The sequence below is a fragment of the Colobus angolensis genome, unplaced genomic scaffold (genome assembly GCF_000951035.1).
Source record: "Colobus angolensis palliatus isolate OR3802 unplaced genomic scaffold, Cang.pa_1.0 Scaffold60, whole genome shotgun sequence".
NCBI classification, from domain to species: domain Eukaryota; kingdom Metazoa; phylum Chordata; class Mammalia; order Primates; family Cercopithecidae; genus Colobus; species Colobus angolensis.
Window position 1 is genome coordinate 2,939,427 of NW_012119599.1, and position 10,073 is coordinate 2,949,499.

Genomic DNA, 10,073 nt, shown 5'->3' on the forward strand with positions numbered 1-10,073 from the left:
GGGCTGGGGGGGGTCTGATGGAGGAGGGGCTGCAGTCTGAAGGAGGAGGGGCCAGGGGTCTGGACTCCTGGGTCTGAGGGAGGAGGCCAGGGGCCTGGACTCCTGGATCTGAGGGAGGAGGGGCTGTGGGTTGGGATTCCTGGGTCTGAGGGAGGAGGCACCAGGGCTGGAGGTTGGGAGCGGTTTCTCACCATTGGAGCTGAGGCGGCTGCTGCTCTCGGGGGAGGTGTTGGCGCTCCGGTCAGGGGAGGGGTCTGGCTGGGAGGTGGAAGCAGGCCGGGCGGCCTTCCCCCTCAGGATGTCGATGACCTGTAGGAAGATGGGCGTCACCATAGAGCCACCCCTGCCTCACAGCCCTCTCTCCTTCTATCCCTCCTAGCTCACGGGATCCAGATGGTGGCCTCTCCATCTCTCAGTAGGAAAAGATGGGCAAGGCACTTCTTTTCTTGGTGCCAGTCTCTCCTCATTTCTGGAACTTACACCCTCGCTCTCAGAGACTCACCCACTCCCCACCACGCAGCGGCACAGACACCCTCACACCTCTGCGCTCTGGCACACTCTCCTGCCACCAGCCCGCGGACACACGTGTGCAAGGGCCATGCCCACAGCCGCCCTGGCTCACCCTGCGGCTGCGCGCCACCATCAGCGGCGTGTCATTGTGGCAGTTCTTGAGGCTGCTGTCAGCGCCGCTGCGGACCAGTGTGCGCACCAGCGGGAGGAGCCCGCGGCCGGACGCTGAGTGCAGCGCGGAGCTGCCGGAGTACATTTGTGCGTTCACGTTGGCGCCGTGCTGCGGGGCGGGAGGGTCGGGTCAGGAGGGCGCGCGGGTCACCCGGGGCAAGGGAGTAGAGGCTGGAGGCCCGGGTAGGTGGCCGGCACGTTGGGCGGCACCGGATGGGGTGGGGTCACAGGAAGGTAGGAGCGACAGCCAAGGGCGGGCCAAGCGGGACTGCGCTGGCAGCGCTGAATGAACCGGAGCTGGACACCGAGGCCCGCGCCCCAAGGAGTCGGGGGGGCTGGGGGGGAAGGACAATGCGTGGACAGGGCCTAGCTGGAAGGCGGGGTCGGCCAGGCCATCGCAGGGCGGGGCCTAGGCCGTTGAGGGGGCAGGGGAGGAATGGGACATGTTCGTAGCCAGGGGCGTGGAGCCCGAGGGTTGAGAGAACTAGGCCTTAAAGGAAGGGTCAGAGCTGGACGCGGAGCAGGAACAAGAGCCAGAACTGGAAGGCGGGGTCAGAGCTAGAGGCTGGGGCCAGAGCCGGGTTGCGGTCAGAGAACAGGGTGGGCGCGAGGCTCAGGGGGCGCTGTACGCACCTGCAGCAGCAGCTGCACCATGCTAAGGCTGTTGTTTTCCACGGCGTGGATGAGCGGGGAGCGGCCGCTCTTAATGTCCTGCGGCGGGGAGGGAAGGTCTTTGAGTTTCTCCAAACTCTGCTCCAGCAGCCGGTGACCCCCATCTCGACCGCATCCCATTCGTGGGTTCCAGCCGCTCTCTTGGGTCAGATACTCCAAGCCCCGCCCCACGCGGGCGCTCTCCCACGCCAGCCCCACACTGGCCCCGCCCCCGACAAGACCCCGCCCCTGCTAAGGCCCCGCTCCCTCCCAGCTCCTAACGCGCGCTCACCACTGCGTCGATGTCGGCACCGCGCTCCAGTAAGAGCTGCACGGTTTCTTGGCACTCGGTGTTCACTGCCACGTGCAGGGCGGTGAGCCCTGAGGGAGGGGAAGGCTTGGTGAAACCTAGGCCTGGGGCTTTGCGGCCGCGGATGGACTCCAGGTCCGCTGGACAGCCCAGCCGTGCCCCGCGGTAGACACTTACCGTCGTAATTGCGAGCCTCCAGGTCCAACGTGCCAGGAGCTGCGCTGTCCAGCAGGGCTCGCAGGCAGGTTGGGCTGCGGTGCTCGCACGCCAGGTGGGCGGCCGTCTGGCCATGGCGGTCCAGCGCCATGGGGCTGGCACCCGCTGTCACCAGGAGCCGGACCACAGACGGTAATGTGGTGATTACAGCCAGGTGGAGCGGTGTCTGGGGAACAGTGACTGTGAGGGACCTCTGTCCAGCCCTGCTCTCTAGTCCTGCCTCCCTCAGGTTTTCTGAACCCTTACTCCTCATCCTGCAGTCTTCCCCAGGAACAGAAACCTGAGACACCTCCTGTCTCAGATTCAAGAGTGGGGGACCCATGCTCCTCCTTCCCCAGGACCCAGAAGACTGGGCCTCCAACCTCCTCTTTCCCTAGTACCGAGATTCTGGGTCCCCAGCCCCCTCCCTCCTCACCTAGGAGGTCTTTAGGCCCCCTTCCTCTCAGGAACAAGGAGTCCAAGGCCCCAGAGCCCTTCTTCACCAGGAACCAGGAGCCTGGAGCACCTCCCTACTTAGAGTCCAGACCCCCAGCCCTCCTCCCTCAGACCCAGGAGCCCAAGCCCCCAGCTCTCCTCCCTCAGACTCAGGAGCCCAGGCCCCAGCTCTCTTTCCTCAGACCCAGGAGCCCAGGCCTGCAGCCCTCCTCCATCAGACCCAGGAGTCAAGGCACCAATCCCTCCTCCCTCAGACCCAGGGATCCAGGCCCCAGCCCCTCCTCCCTCAGACCCAGGAGTTCAGGCCCCCCGCCCCTCCTCCTTCAGACCCAGGGGTCCAGGTCCCCAGACCCTCCTCCCTCAGACCCAGGAGTCCAGGCCCCAGACCTCCTCCCTCAGACCCAGGCTCACCTGCCGTAGGTTGTTGTAGATGTCGAGCTCCCGGCCCCCCTGCTGGAAGAGGTTGACCAGCCGGTGCACAGCTGGCAGGTTACCCTGCACCACAGCAATATGGAGAGGCCTGGGGGTGGGGGAGTGAAAGAATCACAGGCATTAGGAGCTAGCTGTTCACCTCTCACCCTCATGCTGTTGGCAATGCTAACTCCAATGTGTTGAATGCTTTGGAAATGTCCCCAGTATCCAAACACTTCTCCCCACCCACTCCTTCCATCCTGATTTACCACCCACTCCATCCTGATTTACCACCCACTCCCTCCATCCTGCTTTAGCCACCACTGGCTCCCTGCTGGTCTAGCACAGTTCCATCCTCATGGCTTTCCTGCTTCCACCTATGCTCTACTGTCTGTCCCCCACACAACAGCCAGAGGGACCCTTTTATTTTATTTTATTTGTTTGAGATGGAGTCTTGCTCTGTCGCCTAGGCTGGAGTGCAGTGGTGCTTTCTCACGCTCACTGCAATCTCTGCCTCCCGGGTTCAAATGATCATCCAACCTCAGCCTCCTGAGTAGCTGGGATTACAGGCATGCGCCATCACGCCCAGCTAATTTTTGTATTTTTAGTAGAGACAGGGTTTCACCATGTTGGCCAGGCTGGTCTCTAACTGCTGGGTTCAAGTGATCCTCCTGTTTCAGCCTCCCAAAGTGCTGGGATTACAGGCATGAGCCACCATGCCCAGTCTGGAACAAAAGTTTTGACTAAAAGGGAGATAAGGACAAACTGGGATGGGGCCATTGTTCTGGAGGCTGTACAGCCCAGAACCCCCTTCCAGACTGAAGGATTTACTCCCTCAGCTTCTGGGAAGATCGTCAACTTTCAGACCATTTGGGAATTACCCTCAGCTGAAGAGAGCTGCTTGCCCAAGGTCACGCCCCATGTGAATCAAGAGCAGTTGCCCTTCAATGGCATCCAGTCACTGGTTAATGCCAGCGTAGAAGGCCTAGCCTCCTGACCCCAATGCTGAAGGCCATTCTAGCTTCAATATTCCCTGTGGGACGGCTGAGGCCGCGTGGAGGTGACACAGCAGCTCAACTTCTCCTTCTGCCCAGATGGGCTTCCTTCATCCCACAGGTGTTGATGGAGAGCATTTCCAGGGAACTTCCTGCTCAGTTTCCAGAGACCCCAACCTGGAACAGCTATTTGGTGACTGATGTGTGTGTGTGTGTGCGCGCGCGCGTGCGTGTGTACACCTATGCATGTTTGCATGGGATGGGGGACAGAGTGGAGGACCCAAGGAGGACTGTGTGTACACAGTGGGTGGCAGGGTCTTTATTTAAAGTCTGTTTACTGAGTAATTTCTTTCTCACCACCACTCGTCTCTCTTGTGGAATGTGTCTGTAGAATCCAGTTTAAACCAGCCTCCCAGGTGATTCTGATGGAAATGCAGAAATTCTGGGGTCAGAGTTGCGAATTGGGCCACAACCTCTCCTAGCCTAGCCGTGTGCTAGGGCAAAGCCATGATGGCCTTTTGGAGCCTCAGTTTACTCTTAGGTAAAGTACAGCGCCCACATGCCAGGGTGAGATCACGCAGGTGAATTGCTGAACCTGACTCCTAATTCGTGAAAGCCAAATTTAAAAATAAAATGTTGAGGGAGGGGCCGGTGTCCCTGGGAAGGCTCCTCGCTTCTCTGCGTCTCCCAGGACGCCTGGCCTAGGTCCCTCTCGGGGCGGCCAGGGTTAAGTGAGGGCAGACAGAGCGAATGATTTCAGAGAAACCGTCCAGGCCTGAGTTCCCATAAACGCGCGGGCCGCAGGGGGTGGGGCGGGGCTGGAGGAAGTGGGGACGGGAGGGGCGACCCAGCCCTCGGACTTCCAGTAACAGGTCTGCTGGGCGGGGCTCCGCTTCCTGCTCCCGGGGGAGGGAAGCCTGTCCCGCCGGGGATCTACCCTGGCCACCCCCGGCACCCCAACTTCCATCCTCGAATGGGGCGGGGAAAGGGGGAGCCCAGCCAAAGAAGACCTAGCTCCCTTGAGGTGTGTGTGTTGGGGGGGAGCATATAATCCCGAGTCCTCCAGCCTGGGGGACCCTCTGGAACTCCACCCGTTAGGGTTCAGACTCCAGCTGGCTGCAAGTCCTCCTTATCCCGGCATCCACTCCCAACATCTCTCTGGGAGCCAGAAATAGCCCTAACTCTTCTTTAAGAATAAGGACGTCCCCCCTCCTTCGGAGCTCCAGGATCCCAAACTACCTTGCCTGTCCTTGTTCCCTCAGAGACCCAGAAATACAGAGCCTCAATCCCTGCCCCTTTGGGGACACAGACTTTCAGGCCCCTCGGCGTGAGCAGTTTCACCCGCCCAGTGCTTAGAATGTCCTGCTGCCGCTTTCGTGAAATTCTTAAGTTTTGAGCAAGGGACTCTGCAAATTTCTGTATCTGGTCCTGCCCCTGAAGTCCCTCTGAGTGCCAGGTCCCCAAGCTGCCAAGCTGCTCCTCATCCCCTCGGAGATTAAGGATTAACAGTTTCCCAACTTCTGCCTTCTGAGACTCAGAACATCCATCCCCACCACCCCGCCCCCCGTCTTCCCGCCCCCTCCCCAGGTTTCTAGCTGCCCAGTCCCTAACCTCTTGGGGGTCCAAATGCCCCAGGGCTCGTACCCGCCTGTGAGAAGATGCAAGCCCAGCCTCCCAACCTTTTGGCTTCTGCGGGGACCCAGACTTAGCGTCCCCCGCCCTCCTCGCCCCCACTGCCCGCCCCCGCGGGTGTGAAGTGGAGCCGGTGGCGCAGGCTGGGGCCGGGCCGCTGCCCGTTCCGGTAAAGTCTCAGCCCCAGCGGAAGGGGTTAAGGTTGGAGGAAGCGCCAGGAGGGGGGAGGCTGCGAGTGAGTGACGGGTGCTGACGTGGGGGAGGCAGAGCAGCTGGGTTGCGGTCAAGTTCTGCGGGAAGGGATTTCCCCCAGCAGGCAGCTGAGGCAGAAGTGTTTGCCTTGGGGGAGAGTCGGGGAGGGAAGGTGGGGGGAGGGCCCGGGACTGGAGACTGGTGGGCCGAGCGCCTCTAGCAAGCACACTGCTTTTCAACGGCATGGAGAGTTCACCCCTGGGGGCAGAGACTAATTAAGTCCACTTCATAGATGACCCCCCAGAGGTACCCAGAAGGGGAGGGAACTAGGTTTTATTAGCTCTTTATGATCTCAGCCACTTTCTCCTGCTAGGGCTCTCGAGATGGCCTGCAACCTACCCTGGGAGCTCTGCTCAAACACTACCCATTTCCATGCATTGAGCACTTACTCTTTGCCCAGCCCTGTTCTGTGCACTGTATTAAAACATGTGTACAAGATCTCACTGAATCCTAATTGTGATAGGTGCTATTATGAGACCCAGTTTCCAAATAGGGAAACTGAGACTCAGTGACATGAAATCACTCAGTGGGCCAGTGGCGGAGCAGCCCCCCTGCTACTTCTCTGCAGAAGTAGGCCTGTTCATCTCTACCTGTGGTTTCCAGGCCCCAGACTAATTCTCACATAAGCGCTTTGTATAAATCATATCATTTCTTCCTCCCGGAGACCCTCACACGTGATGGTTCCTGTTTTTACAGAGAGGGAAACTGAGGCATAGAGGGAGGAGAAAGTGGCCATGCTGAGATTCAAACCCAGGTCGATAGAATAATAAGAATCATGATGATCAATTGTAGTGAGTGCTTACTATGTGCTAGGCACAGACTAAACCCTCCCGTGCAACACTTCTCAGCAGCTTCACAAACATGTTCTTCAAACTGCAGGTGATAAACCGTGGGGGTTGTGAAATCAATTTAGGGGATCTTCAAATTAATGTAGTGGGCTGTGACCACAAAACAATGAAGTCGACTAGAATAGAAAATGGCAAAGTAAAGCTGTAAAGCTGGGCTCAGTGGCTCTCACCTGTAATCTCAGCACTTTGGGAGGCTGAGGTGGGAACATGACTTGAGCCCAGGAGTTTGAGACCAGTCTGGGCAACATAGCAAGACCACCATGTCTCTACAAAAAAAAAAAAAAAAAAAATTAGCCAGGTGTGGGAGGAGTGCCTGTGGTCCCAGTTACTCAGGAGGCTGAGGTGGGAGGATCACTTGAGCCCAAGAGATCAAGGCTACAGTGAGCTATGATTGCACCACTGCACTCCAGCCTGGGTGACAGATGGAGACCCTGTCTCAGAAAAAAAAATAGAAAAAAAAAAAAAGAAAATGTCAAAGTAGAACCCACATAGTAAGGGTGAGTATTGTTTCATTTTGTGCAATTTTAATTTCAAGTTTGTGTGTGTGTGTGTGTGTGTGTGTGTGTGCGCTGGGTTTGAGATAAAGTAATAGTAATATTAACAAACACTCAACATTTATGCTAGGCCCAGTGATAGGTGTTTTACATGTATAATTCATACAGTAAGTTAATCAATGAACTGTCTTTCTTGTTTTTAAGTTGTGATAAAAAATCTGAAGACCACTGTTCCAAAAATAGTGTTCTAGGGGTGGGCTTGGGGCTCACGCCTGTAATCCCAGCACTTTGGGAGGCCAAGGTGAGTGGATCACTGGAGGTCAGGAGTCGGAGACCAGTCTGGCCAACATGGTGAAACCCTGTCTCTATCAAAAAATACAAAACTTAGCTGAGCGTGGCAGTGGGCACCTGTAGTCTCAGCTACTCGGGAGGTTGAGGCACGAGACTTGCTTGAATCTGGGAGGTGGAGGTTGCAGTGAGCCGAGATGGTGCCACTGCACTCTAGCCTGTGCGACAGAGTGAGACCCTGTCTCAAAAAAACAAAAACAAAAACCAAACAAAAATAGTGTCCTAGGAGGTAAATGCTCTCAGGGTACCCATTATTCAGAGGAGGAAACTGAGGCTCAGAGAGGGGAAGGGCCTTACTCAAGGTCACACAGCCTGCGGTGGAGACCGAGTTCTGACTCAGGTCCACGGGAGCTGAGTGGCCCTGTGTTATGGACAGCTGGTCTTCCCAACCACCCCTCCCCTTAATAGGGGACTGTCACTCACGTGTCTCCGTCCTCATCTGCACGGGTGGCCATGGCGATGTCAGCAGAAAGGGGGTGTTCCATGGGGCACATCATGGGGTATAGGGGTGTAGGCAGGTTCACCAGAGGAAACGGGGAGCCCATGGTCCGAGTGGGGTACAAAGGCAGTAAGGCTCCTAGGCAATGGAGGACAGAGGAGGGACATGGGTGAGGCCACACCCACAGACCCTCAACCCGCTCCCCACTTCTAGATCTTTGCTCCTGCAGTGTCACCTACCTTTTCTCCCAGGTCCCTTTTGCATCCCATACTGGGTCCTCAGGGCCTAAAACAAACCCCCCTCCACATCCCTCCTCTGGGCTCCAGCAGCTTCCTCTCCCTCCATGGCTGGTCACCCTCATTGTCACTTATCTTCTGACCCCAATCTCCAATTAGACAAAGGGTCCCTTAAGAACAGAGGGCGCACCCATCAACACCTAGCAGGGAACCCGAGGGACTGTCTGCGGAGTGATTTTGTGGCTGATGAACAGCTGGGTGCAGGGTGTGGGATAAATGTAGAGTGGATTTGGAGAGAGTGGAGGGAGAGAGGAGGTGTCACCAGAAGCTTGTTCAAACTGTTTTTGAGATAGAGTCTTGCTCTGTTGCCCAGACTGGAGTGCAGTGGCACGATCTTGCCTCACTGCAACCTCTGCCTCCCAGGTTCAAGCAATTCTCCTGCCTCAGCCTCCCAGGTAGCTGGGATTACAGATGCTCACCACCACGCGTGGGTAATTTTAGATCAAACTGTTAAAAAAGGGGCCATGGCAGGCCGGGCGCAGTGGCTCATGCCTCTAACACCAGTACTTCGGGGGGCCGAGGCGGGTGGATCACCTGAGCTCAGGAGTTCAATACTAGTCTGGGCAACATGGTGAAACCCTGTCTCTACTAAAAATACAAAAATTAGCCAGGTGTGGTGGTGCATGCCTGTAATCCCAGCTACTCCGGAGGCCGAGGCACAAGAATCGTTTGAACTTGGGAGGCGGAGGTTGCAGTGAGCCGAGATCACGCCAATGCACTCCAGCCTGGGTGACAGAGCAAAACTCTGTCTCAAAAAAACAAAACAAAACAAAACAAAAATAAAAGGTGGGGGACCACAGCAGCAGGCAAATCTACACCAACCCATCACACAGACGGGGAAAACTGAGGCCTGCGTTCTTACTCTTGGAATGGGAAAGCTGGGAGGCCGTGGCAGAATTCCTGACGCATATAGCTTGAGGCTCTCCAGCTGTCACACTAATGGGGTGGAAGGTGCAGAAACTACCTAAAGTCTTGGGGCTCTGGAGAAGGGCTCTCTGCAGCTTTGGGGGTCAATTGGGGATGGTGACATGGCTACAGCTGTGGTAGGGGACACCCCTTCTTGAGATCAGGGATGGAGATGGGTTGGAGAGAAGAGTGTGTAGTCTTTGTCCTCTGCTGATCCTTGTGGGTCCTCTGTTCTTGAACTCCTAAGTTTCCAGGTTCCCCTATCTCCAATACCAGGCCTTGGGGCCCTGAGGCTTTCTGTCTGGAGACCCCTGAATCTTTCATCCTGCTTCTAAATTACCCAGAGTCCCAGAATTACCCAATCTTAGGATCTTCAGTCCCCCGATCCCCTCCGGCCCACCTGATCTTGACCTCAAATAGGACCCTGATCGCTTGTGGTCCCACATAACTGAGTACCCAGAACCCCGGGTCTCTGTTCCCCTGGGTCCTCAAGACCCCCTGGTATCTGGGTCCCTGGAGCTCTGGTTCATTTCCTTGGATCCTTGTGATCCCAGGTATTGGGGTGCTCAGAACCCCATCTCTGTTTTCATAATGCCTATGTCTCCAGATATCTTGGGTTCCTGAGATTGTGACATCCTGAGATCCTCAGTATCTGTCTCCTTAGAACCCCAGTCTCTGTTACCCTGACTTCCTTTGATTCTAATATCAGGATACAAGGAACCCCAGTTTCTCCAGCCCAGCTCAGCTTCCTCATAACCCTACACATCTGGTTTAAGAGCTTGTACTTTTTTGTCCCCAGGACACCAGGCTCTGTGTTCTGATTCCCTGACACCCCCATATTTGTACAAGTGGGCATTGTCCCTGGCTCCCCCATGTCACTCAGCCCCTGGGCTCTGCCCCCCAGGGTCCCCAAACCCCCAGATCCCTGTGTCCCAAGGCACAGCTTACTGGCTTCCTGATGATCTCCTATCTGTATCCCTGGAACCTGGGGTTATATCCTCTTGTCCCCCAGGTTCCTGGAGAGACACGGGTTTGTGCCTCGAGCTGTGTCTCCTGGCTCTGGTGACCCTATGCTCTGTGTGGTTCCCACCAGGCCCAGACCCTCGAGGGGGCCACTCACCCGGGTAGTACAGCGCCTCCGGCCTGGCCAGGCCGTGGG

General features: G+C 56.7%; 1 protein-coding gene across 1 annotated transcript in view; it reads right to left on the minus strand.

Annotated features, from left to right (window-relative positions):
- Positions 1-10,067, minus strand: part of BCL3 (B-cell CLL/lymphoma 3) — an 11,175-nt gene extending 1,108 nt beyond the window's left edge. Inside the window, exons 1-8 of the mRNA XM_011963035.1 lie at positions 10,035-10,067; positions 7,697-7,850; positions 2,705-2,813; positions 1,820-2,024; positions 1,625-1,713; positions 1,315-1,392; positions 623-790; positions 192-309 (exon numbers count right to left, since the gene is read on the minus strand). Of these exons, the coding sequence (XP_011818425.1) occupies positions 192-309; positions 623-790; positions 1,315-1,392; positions 1,625-1,713; positions 1,820-2,024; positions 2,705-2,813; positions 7,697-7,818 (889 nt within the window). The 5' untranslated portion in view covers positions 7,819-7,850; positions 10,035-10,067. The remainder of the gene's footprint in view (positions 1-191; positions 310-622; positions 791-1,314; positions 1,393-1,624; positions 1,714-1,819; positions 2,025-2,704; positions 2,814-7,696; positions 7,851-10,034) is intronic.
- Between the last annotated feature and the right edge of the window lie 6 nt (positions 10,068-10,073).